General features: G+C 48.8%; 1 protein-coding gene across 3 annotated transcripts in view; it reads left to right on the top strand.

Moving 5' to 3' along the window:
* The window catches only part of LOC138967303 (fatty-acid amide hydrolase 1-like), a 40,568-nt gene extending 27,012 nt beyond the window's left edge, over positions 1–13,556 (top strand). For 2 of the 3 annotated variants that reach the window (XM_070339836.1, XM_070339838.1), the window contains 5 exons: positions 6,240–6,286; positions 7,073–7,112; positions 8,341–8,452; positions 11,685–11,833; positions 13,075–13,556. In XM_070339836.1, the coding sequence (XP_070195937.1) occupies positions 6,240–6,286; positions 7,073–7,112; positions 8,341–8,452; positions 11,685–11,833; positions 13,075–13,197 (471 nt within the window). In that variant the 3' untranslated portion in view covers positions 13,198–13,556. Of the gene's footprint in view, positions 1–6,239; positions 6,287–7,072; positions 7,113–8,340; positions 8,532–11,684; positions 11,834–13,074 lie in introns of those variants that run through there. The other variant, XM_070339837.1, reaches the window with a different exon arrangement.
* Positions 13,557–13,948: the final 392 nt, after the last annotated feature.

The following is a 13,948-nucleotide window of genomic DNA, read 5'->3' as shown; positions in this document are numbered from 1 at the left end:
CGAACCGGACCCACGGGTCCCGACTGGACTTGACCTCCGGGTTTGGTCCGGACGGGACCCATGGTACGGGACCGTACCGGACCTTAGGGTCCGGTGCGGGACAGTACCTCTGGCCCTTGCCGGACCCCCGGACCTACGGGTCCGGATGGTACGGTACGGGACCAGTGGTTCGGTCGGGACCGGACCACCCGACCACCTCTGTTGGTCTGGGTGGTCTGGCACCGAACCGGAACACACCGGACCTACGGGTCCGGATGGTACGGTACCGGACCAGTGGTCCGGTCGGGGCCGGACCACTCGACCACCTCTGTTGGTCCGGGTGGTCTGGCACCGAACCGGACCATGCCGGACCTACGGGTCCGGATGGTACGGTATGTCCACGTCCGACCGAGCCACCCGAACACTTTTGTGGGTACGGATGGTTCGGTACCGAACGGGACCTCCGGATGCTACGGGACCGGACCGAACCTACGGGTTCGGATGGTCCGGTACCGGACCAGTGGTCCGGTCCGAACCGGACCACCCGACCACCTCTGTTGGTCCGGATGGTCTGTCACCGAACCGGACCATACCGGACCTACGGGTCCGGATGGTACGGTAGGTCCACGTCCGGACCGAACCACCCGAACACTTCTGTGGGTACGGATGGTTCGGTGCCGTACGGGACCTCCGGATGGTACGGGACCGGACCACAGGACCGGAACACCGGACCACCCTATCGGATCGGTCCGGACCACCCGACCACCTCTGTTGGTCCGGATGGTCTGGCACCGAACCGGACCTACGGGTCCGGATGGTACGGTATGTCCACGTCCGGACCGAGCCACCCGAACACTTCTGTGGGTACGGGTGGTTCGGTGCCGAACGGGACCTCCGGATGGTACGGGACCGGACCGGACCTACGGGACCGGACCGGACCTACGGGTCCGGTACTGGACCGGTGGTCCGGTCCGGACTTACGGGTCCGGATGGTACGGTGTGTCCACGTCCGGACCGAACCACCCGAACACTTCTGTGGGTACGGATGGTTCGGTGCCGAACGGGACCTCTGGATGGTACGGGACCGGACCGGAACACCGGACCACCCTACCGGACCGGTCCGGACCACCCGACCACCTCTGTTGGTCCGGATGGTCTGGCACCGAACCGGACCTACAGGTCCGGATGGTACGGTACGTCCACGCCCGGACCGAGCCACCCGAACACTTCTGTGCGTACGGATGGTTCGGTGCCGAACAGGACCTCCGGATGGTACCGGACCTACGGGTCCGGACCTACGGGTCCGGACCTACGGGTCCGGATGGCCCGGTGCCGGACCACCCGACCACCTCTGTTGGTCTGGATGGTCTGGCACCGAACCGGACCATACCGGACCACGGGTCCGGATGGTACGGTATGTCCACGTCCGGACCTAACCACCCGAACACTTCTGTGGGTACGATGGTTCGGTGCCGAACGGGACCTCCGGATGGTCCGGCACCGGACCGGAACACCGGACCACCCTACCGGACCGGATCGGCACCCCCGACCGGACCGGACCGGACCATTTCTTTTCTGATCAGACCCGATGGGTTCCTGTTCAGTCTATAAATGGCGGGGGTTCGTTGGCTGGGCTGACCCAACAGTCGCAGGGTTGTTGTTTTTCTCCCCCTTCGGCTGCTGGAGACGTTTCGTTTTTGGGGCAGGGGTCTTCGCGGCCTCTTGCTTCTGTGGGCGTTTCTTCACAGCCTGCTTCATCGCTTTCGGCTCTTCCCCCTCAAGCTCCCTACACTCCTGCTTTTGAGGAGTTGTCGGGAAGTGAAGAGGAGAGTGAGTCGGAGGACGATAGGGAGGAGGATCAGGGTCGCCCTGAGGTTAACACTGATCCTCTACCCTTGCCGGTTTCTGATGGAACTTCCGAAGCTATGCTTCGTACTTTCCAACAGTACATGACAGACATCACGCGGCGTCTTGACGTCACGGATGCCTCTCTTAAGCGTCTGTCGTCTAGTGTTGACACACAGGACCTGGACCCGGGGTCTGAGGACGAGAGGCAGGAGGCTCGTCCTCGCACAGCTAGAAGGACGTTTGAACAGTTTCAGGACGTCCTTCCCTGAGACGCCCTCTCGTCCTTTGAGTCCGCTTCGGCCCGGGCGCGGGAGGCTCACGCCGCGTCTGCCGGCGGCTCGTTTTATGAACGATCCGTCCGCCGGCAATTCGCGTTCCACCCTAGTCTTAGTGCCACGGTGGAAGCGGCAGCACATCGCCTGAGGAGTACAGATTCACGTGCAAACGCGACCTATGTTCCTCGGGAGGACTCGGGTTCAGTGCCATGCTTTCCTTCGGGAGGCGCACCTCCACTGTTTCCTCGTGTCCAATCTGTTTCGTCCCTCCCTTTTCCCTTTGACTCTCGAACTCTCCCTTTCCAGACTTCGAGTGTTTAGGGTGGGGCTGACGGTGATGTGTTCGTTGGGGAGGTGCCTTCGGTCAAGAAGGTGGAACTGAGCTCTGCTTCGTTCCACAATCTTGAGGCCACCGTTTCTTCCACAGTCGAGGCCCAATCACAGGCCTTGACATGGATGAGCACGCTGTCCACACTGTTGGACCCTCCCGATCGGGCAGAGTCCGATTCCACTCGGGTCCTTGACACGGTTCGAGTGGATCGGGCTTTGCATGCCGTGCGATCGTGCGTGTCGTCTGCGGCAGAATTGGCCATTGGAACACGGGTCCACTTTATTGGCCCTGTTCCGTGATCATTTTCTGCCTACTTCTATAGTGCCTCCGGATATGAGGAAGAGTCTGAGGAACACGTTTTCTCAGCCTTCTTCCCTCTTTCATCCGGACACTGTTCGTTCTGTGGTGGAGTCCACACGCCAGAGGAACACTGATTCTCTGATGGTTGGCCTCGCTGCTTCGGCGACGGCGGCGGGGAGTAAGAGAAGTGCTACAGTCACCTCCAGCTCCCAGCCTCAGAAGAAGAAGAAGCCAGTTTCACTGCCTCCTTCTTCCTCCTCTTAGGCGCCTGTTGCGTTCCCAAGCAAGACGAAGGGTGCTCAGACAGGTAAGGGGAAGCAGCACCACCAGGGGGGGTGGTCGCAAGCCTGCGCCTGCCCGCCAGCAGAATTTTCAGTGAGTCCCGGCCCTACGTTGACGCCCCCTCAAGTTGCCCCTCTTTCGTCCGTCGGTTCCCTTTTTCGGGCCCGCGGCATGTGGGGCAGACTGGTCTGCAACCAGTTTTTCTTGAGGGTGGTGTGGTCGGGGTTTTCTCTACCGCTGTCGTCACAACCTCCATTGTCCGCTCTACCCTGGACGTTCCCCCCTCCTCGAGACCCTGCCAGATGGCAGGCTCTTCAGGACGAGGTGAACTCGTTGGTCGAGAAGAAGGCGGTCTACCCCCTTTCTCAGCCTTCTCCGGGGTTCTGCTCCCGCCTGTTCACCGTCCCCAAAAAGGACGGCCGGTTCAGGCCGGTGTTGGACCTCTCCACCTTGAACTTGTACCTTCACAGGTGCAAGTTCAAGATGGAAACCCCTTCGTCGGTCCGGTTGGCCATCCGGCCAAACGATTGGGCCATGTCTGGGACCTCCAGGATGCTTACTTCCACATCCTGGTGGCCCCGGGGTACCGACATCTGCTCCGGTTCGTTTGGGAGGGCACAGTGTTCGAGTTTCGGGCCCTCCCATTCGGCCTGTCCTTGGCCCCTCTGATTTTCAACGGGGACAACAACACCACATGCTTAGCTTACCTTCGCCACCAGGGGGGCACCAATTCTCGGTCCCTCTACCTGTTGGCGGAGGAGATTCTGCTCTGGTGCCAGACCAATCAGGTCCGGATGTCAGTCCAGTTCGTTCCGGGGAAACTGAACGCCCTGGTCGACATTCTCAGTCGGGGCGATCAGGTTCTCTCCACAGAATGGACCATCGCCCACAACGTTCTACAGCGTCTGTGGGCAAGGTGGGACCGTCCTCTGATCGATCGGTTCGCAACTCGATTCAGCGCTCGGTTTCCCAGGTACGTCAGCCCCTTTCGAGACATGAATGCGTTCCACTTGGACGCATTCACTCTCTTGTGGAGGCTCCTCGATGCTTACGCCTATCCCCCGACATCTCTGATTCCGAGGGTGTTGGCAAAATATCTGCAGGAACGACCAAGACTGATTTTGGTCGCGCCTTACTGGCCAACAGCTCTGTGGTTTCCAGATCTTCGCGGTCTCACCCACTTAGACCCTCTACCTCTGGATCTGGACGGGGGAGGTCTGCTCCAGCCTCGATCATGCCTCCCTCATCCACGTCCAGAGAGTCTGTGCTTGACCGCATGGCTCTTGTGCGCTCCAAACTGCTTGCACTAGGATTGCACAAGAGTTCAGTAGAGTTTTCCTTGAACGCTAAGAGGCGATCAACTAATCAGCTCTACGACTTACGCTGGAGAGCTTGGGCCACCTTCGCCTTGTCCAAGGGGATAAAGCCGCTTTATCCCTCAACACAGGACTTGGCCAACTTCCTGGTGGAAGTGTATCAAAAGAAGAGTCTTTCTTCTAAGACTCTTCTTGGATACAGATCTGCCATCGCTTCCACGATTGCGGCCGCTACTGGTCGCAGACCTGAACACTTGATCAGGTCCTCCCTCATCGCTAATGTCCTTTCGGGTATTAGCAATGCAGCGGTGTCTAAACCTCGGGTTTCATTTCCCAAGGGGGATGTCTTTCTGGTCCTCAAACTCCTGCGTAGCAATGAGTTTGAACCCCTGGCAGGCATCAGTATCAAGTTGCTGATTTTTAAGACTAATTGTTCCTCATCGCTTTAGCCACTTGCCGTAGACTCAGTGGTATTCAAGCTTTGAGTGGCCTGGACTTTGACATTGAGTTCACCACACAGCAGTGGTTGCCAGCATGGTCACGTCAGTCTAAGGTATGTTTCTTGGGTATATTTTCTTTTACGGTAGTACTGTTCGAAAATTGCCTGGGTATCTTAATCCTTGGATTTAAGTGATTTTGATTAAGGAGTTTAATATTCTACATATCACCCTCACACCACTCTGGTATTCTGTGCAAGAATAGTACTGTCGAGGTAAGTGTTATATTGACTGTAAGGCTTCTTTTTAAGCCTACTGTCTATATGATACTTACCGAGACAGTACTATTAGAGTTTCCCTCCCGCCTCCCCTCTTGATATGTTATGGGCTTTTTGAGGGTCTGCAGCTCATAAAGAAAGAGGACGCGCCACCTACATCCTGTAAGGGGGAAGCACTCGGACAGTGCTTGGGATCCACGGTGGCGCATGGTTATGGGAGATAATTGTACCCACTCAGCGTTTTGTCCAATTTTTTCGGCCTATAATAGATAATGTGCAAGAATAGTACTGTCTCGGTAAGTATCATATAGACAGTAGGCTTAAAAAGAAGCCTTACAATTAGCTGAAATATTGTTAACATTGTACACAGAAATAAGGAGACAGTACAAAGAAAAAAACAAGCAAATCACGCATTCACTCACAGCATCCTGACTCAAATGAAACAAAACTGTAACACTCACCAAATGATGTCTAGGTAATCCATATTGAATATAAGTCACATTGTCACAACAAAGTACCAACTGTACACCTATGAACAATTCCAAAAGGATTTGAAGGCTCCAGCCATCCATTGTTATCAGTGCTGCCACGCCCCCATAGCTCTTGCACGATTCCGAGATACATGTTCGTCTAGCAGTATCACCGCCTACCACGTGTAGTTTGCCGACTCGTACTAGCAACAACGGGACTGTTTCTTCCTCACTTTCACTGCTTGTATCGCTTTCGTGAGGCGAAAACGATACGTCCGAATCATGCTCTACGGGATCCTCTAGGTCCAACATCCGGAGAATCTCCTCCCGAGACAAGGCTCGCCTTTGATTCATTTTTTTTTCTCAAAAACGCACACAAATCAGGCGAATTTGCAAATGGCAGAAGGGGACGCCAAGTGTATCAAGGGAAACAACTCAATTTATTTGCAAGCTTCAAAAACCGGGAAGCAATCACGAGTCGTGTACCCTCTATGGCTGGTACTGAAAAATGCGCGTCCCGTCCATGGGCGTGTCAGCGCTGGTACTGATTTATCAGTGTCCCGTCGCGAAAGTGTTAACACTGCACAATTTAAGACTTTAAGGTGGGGTAGGGGGGGGGGGGGGTTCCACTGTGATCAAGAAAGACATTATTTAAGCAGCATCCTGAATGTGTGAATTGTGATAATGTGTGACTTGATACTCCACAACTTTGCTGTTTCACAGGATCCTCCACTTGGACAACTTGTTGTGGGTGCATCCACACCGCCCAGGTATGTCTTGCATTTGCAGTAACACTGCTACGGTGGAACGTCCCATAACGACAACCGCCGCCCCCCCCCCCAAAAAATAAAAATAAAATAACACCCAACGTGTGCCATCCAAATTTCTGGGCACGGATGCCTTTTACACTGTAGCTAACCTCCGAATGGCAATGCCCTCCTTTTTTTGGTGACCTGACAGCAAATGGTCAATAACGACTTTGACCTTCATATCAGTGAGTGTCAAAGTTTGTAATTACGGAGCACATGCAGCACATGCCCCTCGTTAGTCACGCATCGGACAGACCATCAAGAGGAGGGTGTAGTCAGTAGTGCGTGCAAATCTAGTGGTCTGCGGCTGTCCCCATCTCACCTTTTGCTTTCACAATTGAAGGACCGTGCTCAGGGTAGGGTAGGGGGAGGGAGAGGGGATGGGAATGAGCGGGTAGGGCAAGTTTGAAAAACAACTCAATTATGAAAACGTGGATGCTGCTCTGCTTGCAGATGTGCTAGCATTCTTTTTTGGCGTGTTTGTTTTTGTACGTATTCTGTGATTGCGTGCTCACCAACAGAGTGAATACATAGTCCTTTAAACATTTACAACACTTCTCTTGACTTAAGTTTTCGAGTTGTCTGTCAAAGCGCTCTGTCTTAGTTCAACTTCATTTTAAATCTTGTAACTTTAAAGAGTAACACTGTCAATAGTGTGTGTGTGTGTGTGTGTGTGTCCTTTGTGTGTGTGTGTGTGTGTTAACGAAAATATGATGGGACTAATGCTGCATGATTATTTTTTTTCAGGAAAATATTAGAGTGGTGGTACCTTCAGGATAAAATCCAGGTTGGTGTTGCATCTTGTTATACTTTTTGTTGTGTGTCTCATCATATGTTTTCAAACTTTTGCCAACATGAAAATATGCCAGGCAAGGCCAGTAGCATGTTGGCAGTCAGGGCTAGCCTGGCATTTGTATGGCGTTTGCAGCCCCAAAGGAAAAGGGGAGTAATTGGGGGAATCTCTTACATGTTCATCACTAATTTGATCACATTGGTTTTGCCTACTAGGTTTTTCCTTCTTGGTAATAGACACATTCTAAAAATAGCTGTCAGGTTTGTATGGGTTGTGAAAGAGTGAATACCCTTGCTTTTACTTGGACAAACATTAGAGGGGCCATGCAATGTTTGTTCGTTCATGGGCTGAAACTCCCACGGCTTTTACGTGTATGACCGTTTTTACCCCGCCATTTAGGCAGCCATACGCCGCTTTCGGAGGAAGCATGCTGGGTATTTTCGTGTTTCTATAACCCACCGAACTCTGACATGGATTACAGGATCTTTTTCGTGCGCACTTGCTCTTGCGCTTGCGTGTACACACGGGGGGGTGTTCGGACACTGATGAGAGTCTGCACACAAAGTTGACTCTGAGAAATAAATCTCTCGCCGAACGTGGGGACGAACTCACGCTGACAGCGAACAACTGGATACAAATCCAGCGCGCTACCGACTGAGCTACATCCCCGCCAGGGCCATGCAATCATTAGCGAGAGGTGTGTCTGAAACGTGTGGACAGGAGCACATGTGAAGTTATTTGTCAGAGGAAAAGCAAGGGTATTCACTCTTTCACAACCCATACAAACCCGACAGAGTTATTTTGACAACCCACAATGGAGTTATTTCAGAATATTGTCTATTGCCTTGAAAATATTTCATTTTCATTTTTATTTTCATTTTCATTACTTTATTGTGCCATTGCTGGGAAATGAGTGTCGCTTCCTCCCAGTGGTAAGCTAGCAGCAACGGAGTCGCGCTACCCAGGTGTCTGCGTGTTTAGGTGTATTCAACCACCTGCACTTATGGCAGAATGATCAAGGTCTTTTACGTGCCATTGTGATGACACGGGGGTGGGACATGGCTTCCGTCTCTGGGTCTGCACATAAAGTTGACCCGTGTCCGTCCCGGCCCGAATTCGAACCTGCGACCTTCCGATCACAAGTCCAGTGCTCTACCAACTGAGCTAATGCTGGGTGGGAACAATTTTCATGAAAGTATTGTTAATGTGCATTGTGTTTCAGGCCTACAAGAGAGAGTTCTTTGCGGCATGGCAGAGTCGGAAGCTTGACGCGCTCATTTGTCCGGGGATGCCATTTCCTGCTGTCACTGCTGGCACTGAGGACAATGTCCTAGGTCTGTTTGTCTTCTTCTTGAAACTCCCACAGACAGGCGCAGTGGCCTTGTGGTGAAGACATCGGCCTCCTGCCGCCAGGTAGGTTAAGGGTGGATATTTGTCCAATCTCCTAGGTCAACTTATGTGCAGACCTGCTAGTGCCTTATCCCCCTTCTTGTGTACATGCAAGCACAAGTGCGCGGAAATATCCTGTACGTAATCCATGTCAGAGTTCGGTGGGTTATAGCAACACGAAAATACCCAGCATGCTTCCCCTGTAATGGGCGTATGCTGCCTGAATGGCAGGGTAAAAACGGTCATACACGTAAAAACCCACTCATGCAAAAACATGAGTGAACGTGGGAGTTTCAGCCCTTGAACGAAGAAGAAGAAACTCCCACAGCTTTTATGTGTATGACCGTTTTTACCCCTCCATTTAGGTAGCCATACACCTCTTTCAGAGGATGCATGCTTTGAATTTTTCTGTTTCTATAACCCACCAAACTCTAACATGGATTATAGGATTTTTTCTCGGCAAACTTGGTGTTGTGCTTGCTACACCAAGGGGGATAATGCACTAGCAGGTCTGCACATTAGTTGACCTGGGAGATAAGAAAAATCACCCCTAACACACCAGTCGCGGCTGGGATTCAAACCCACGATTTTCCTCTTGGGAGGCCGGCGTCTTATCCACTAGGCCACTGCCCCGTCATAGGTCTGTTGTGACTTAGGTCTGTTGTGACTTAGGTCTGTTGTGACATAGGTCTGTTGTGACTTAGGTCTGTTGTGACTTAGGTCTGTTGTGACTTAGGTAGGTCTGTTGTGACTTAGGTACAGTCGAACCCACTTAAAACGAACACGCTAGTTACGAATTTTGACTTATAACGTATTAGTTTTAAGTTCCCAACTGAATACCTCTTTCTTCATGCTTAAAAAAAATGCTTGAAACGAATTCTTTGTAACGAATTTATGCTTATAACGAGCACTTTTTGGATTCCCAAGCATGCATAATGTCTGTAATTTACTCACGCTTATGACGAAATCTTTAAACTCGTCCCGAGATCGTCATATCATGGGAATTTGAGAAGTTTGAATACATGTGTCAAAGTCTTCCCTTGCGTCGACTGCTTAAAGTTGAACCATTGCTCAACCGATCACTGAATAAAGTTAAACTGATTACACTGTACTCACAAAACAATTTCAAATTTAGAATCAAAGTGATTGATAGCTCAGACACTGAACATGAATGACTGACTGACGTTTATTTCCTTCGCGAATACCAAAAACGAAGCATCAATGTTTTGAACGGAAGCCATTGCCAAAAAATATAGATGCCAGAGTGGTTTCCCTTGGACAAGGGAAACCACACTCTCAACGTTTGCGTTCGCGATAGTTTATCAGTCAGTCAGTGCTTTCGATTTGGATTTGAACATCATGTTGCAACCCAAAAAAACAACTAAATTGGCCAAGGTTTGCTACCCGTCGCCAAGGTAAGTGATTCCGGACAAATGATAGGAACACCGCGAATGTGGACAGTGTCAGTGTGTGTGTGTGTGTGACCAAAAACGTAACAACTGGATGAAACATCTGTGTGCTCACTCTCACTCAAACTCAACAATCATCACAACATGAGACACACATGAACATGTAACTGAATATGTCACTTTATTGTCCAAACGTGAAGCAACATGAAAGTTGCGAAAGAAACAAATTAAAACACCATAAAATGTACAAGACTTAAAAAAATAAAAAATAAAAAAAATAAAAAATAAAAAAATCAATCAATTTTCTTAATACGAATTTTGGTTATGACGAACTTTTTTTCCGATCCCCAGTGATTCGTCTTAAGCGAGTTCGACTGTAGGTCTGTTGTGACTTAGGTCTGTTGTGACTTAGGTCTGTTGTGGTCCCCTCCAGTAGGTCTATAGGTCAAAACCTGCAGCTGGTAGGTTTTGCGTTATGGTTATTGCTCAACATCAGAGAAATAGAGAATACTACATGGCTTTCTGTGTCCTACCAGATTTACACGAGTTGCTTTTTTAAAGATTCAAATGCGAACGAAAGCGAGCTTTTCAATATTTGAAGAAAAAAACCTTGTGTAAATATGGTACGACGCAGCAAACTATGTAGTATTCTGGTTATCCTACATACTAGCTGTACTTGCCTGTCTCTTGCTCAAAACATACCGTCAATACATGTATTTATTTATTATGGGGAGCTTATATAGCGCGAACCACAACTGTGCTCTCCGTGCTTTACATATTAATTTCTGCCGTTTGAAATGGAATTTTTTACAGACAGACAGACATTTTTTTTACACACAATATATAACAATTAGGCGAACATTCACCTTTCACGGCCTATTATTCCAAGTCAAACGGGTATTTGGTGGACATTTTTATCTATGCCTATACAATTTTGCCAGGAAAGACCCTTTTGTCAATTGTGGGATCTTTAACGTGCACACCCCAATGTAGTGTACACGAAGGGACCTCGGTTTTTCGTCTCATCCGAAAGACTAGCACTTGAACCCACCACCTAGGTTAGGAAAGGGGGGAGAAAATTGCGGCCTGACCCAGGGTCGAACACGCAACCTCTCGCTTCCGAGCGCAAGTGCCGTACTTTTCGGACTATAAGGCGCTGCCGTGTATAGGGCGCACCCCATACTTAATATAATAATAAAACTGAAAAAATCCTAGAATAAGGCGATGTCATGGATAAGGCGATGGTGTCGTGCACAAGGCGACGGCATGAAAGAAAAAAAATGAAGAAAAACATCGTACGTAGGAAAAAACCCAAAAAACATCAATGATCAAACATGGCGACCGCTCAAAATCGTTACGAAACACTGTTTCAAACAGAAAGTCAGGTATTCAAACAGTGTTCACTTAAATGGTTGTTAGTTGCTCATTGATTTCAAGTTCACAGTGCTCGTGAAACCTATTTTATCCGAGAATAAGGCGACCCCCACGATTTTAAGTGAAAAAAAAGGAAAAAAGTATTGCCTTATAGTCCGAAAACTACAGTACTTGACGTCAAAGCAAAAAGACGTCACTCTAGAAAGTATAGCGCCACCCTTTAACTGAGGACAAGTGATTTTATTTAGATTTTAAGAATAGCATATAAAACATGTCAAATTTTGTTGGTTATATATATTTTTTGTTTAGCTCGATCAGAATCTCAGGATGTAGAAAGGGAAGTCGTGATTTATGAAAGCCGTGGTTTATTCTTGCCTTTCTGTGCTCCACACAGCTGGCATTGTGTACACGACTCTGTACAACCTGCTCAACTATCCAGCCGGCATGATGCCCGTCACCACTGTGACCCAAGATGACCTCAAACGACTCAAGGATCCCTCCGTCTACCCTCCCTCTGGTGCCCTGGAAAAGTTTGTTATTCAGGTCAGAATTAGTATTCAGCACTTAGTGTCATTCAGAAATGTGTATCCTTCTCTTCTTCTTTGTTCATGGGCTGAAACTCCCACGGTTTTTTTCTGGGTATGACCGTTTTTACTCCCCTTTTTTAGGCAGCTGTACGCCGCTTTCTGGGGATGCATGCTTGGTATTTTCGTGTTTCTATAACCCACCGAGCTCTGACATGGATTACAGGATCTTTTCTGTGCACACTTGGTCTTGCGCTTGCATGTACACACAAAGTGATATCAGGCACTAGCAGGTCTACACATAAGTTGACCTGGGAGATTGGAAAAACCACCACCCTTTACCCACCAGTTTGTTTGTTTGTTTGCTTAACGCCCAGTCCACCACGAAGGGTGATATCAGGGCGGTGCTGCTTTGACATTTAACGTGCGCCACACACAAGACAGAAGTCGCAGCACAGGCTTCATGTCTCACCCAGTCACATTATTCTTCTTCTTCTTCTTGTCGTTCGCTGTTAGATCGTCAGTCAGGACTGCAGGGCGAAATGTGCTGTCCTCTCCAAGTCCTCTTTGGGGCCGTATAGCTTCTTTTGTAGCGCTGTCTCCTCTGGCCAGGTGGTCACATTATTCTGACACCGGACCAACCAGTCCTAGCACTAACCCCATAATGCCAGACGCCAGGCGGAGCAGCCACTAGATTGCCAATTTTAAAGTCTTAGGTATGACCCGGCCGGGGTTCGAACCCACGACCTCCCGCTCACTGGGCGGACGCCTTACCACTAGGCCACCGTGTTGCGGTCTTTACCCACCAAGCACGTTCGGGATTCAAAAGGTGTGTAGTAGAATGGTGCCTTATTTTAACTCACAATAAATATTGCTCATTGTTCAGCATTGTCTTTATGACTGTTAATTGTTTCTCAGTTCAGAATGGTCTGAAATCACAGCATGAACCGATTTTCAAGGTTGCAAATCGGAGTCTTTACTGCATACTATTTCAGACAGCTTTTGTCACATGACAAATAACAATAGGGCAATTACAGAAGAACATGTTCAAGATAGTTCAACCTTTATCAGAAGCAAAAAACAAGAACTGTAGGTTATTGAAAAGTTTAATTATTGAGAAAACGTGACATTTACTAGTAGGTCGACCCAATTTTGTCTGAATTTGATTCTGAATTTAGGAACGTTAGCAGTCTGTCTGTTTTTTTGGATTTCTTTATCAGAAGCATAATGTACTTTATAATACGTTTGTATTTGTTTCAGGATTGCGAGGGCACAGTGGGCCTGCCGATAGGTGTCCAGTGTGTGTCTCTCCCTTACCACGAGGAGACAGTGCTGAGAGTGATGAAGGACATCGACACTGTCACCAAGACAACACGCAATTGATCAGTGCCAGAAGCATGCAGTCTGCGTCAGAAATATATAGTCTGCACCAAGGTTTATCTATTCAGCCAATGATGCGGAAGTTCATGGGTTAATTGTAGGAGCAGAACATTCCAAAACAACAATTGACCAGCGCCACAAATTGTCCACGCCAAGTTATCTCCTTTCAGCCCAAGATGGGGTTGCTTCCCTTTGTCCATTAGCGTGATACATGACAATGCGTGTTGTTGTATGAGCAGAACATTATAATGCGTGTTGTTGTATGAGCAGAACATTATAATGTGTGTTGTTGTATGAGCACAATAATGGCAATGCGTGTTGTTGTATGAGCAGAACATTACAGAAAACAAGGTTGAAGATGATACAGATGTTGTGTCTGGCTAACTTCTGTAAGAGAGAATCTAAAAACACGCCAGGTTAAACTTTTTGAATGTTTAATTCAGGACAACACAACACGTTCACAAGACCCTCGACCTTAATGGTCTCTAAAGTGGACCAACAAGAGATTCTTGTCAACATGTTTTCTTCTGAATTAAACTTTCCAACAATTTAACCTTTCTTGTTTTTACATTTAGTCAAGTTTTGACTAAATGTTTTAACATAGAGGGGGAATCGAGACGAGGGTCATGGTGCATGTGTGTATGTGTGTATGTGCGTGTGTGTCTGTCTGTCTGTCTGTCTGTGTGTGTGTGTGTGTGTGTGTGGAGCAATTCAGAGTAAACTACTGGACCGATCTTTATGAAATTTTTCATGA

This window comes from Littorina saxatilis, linkage group LG5 (genome assembly GCF_037325665.1).
Source record: "Littorina saxatilis isolate snail1 linkage group LG5, US_GU_Lsax_2.0, whole genome shotgun sequence".
NCBI classification, from domain to species: domain Eukaryota; kingdom Metazoa; phylum Mollusca; class Gastropoda; order Littorinimorpha; family Littorinidae; genus Littorina; species Littorina saxatilis.
Note: the sequence above shows the minus strand (reverse complement) of the source record. Positions and strands in the feature narration are given on the sequence as shown.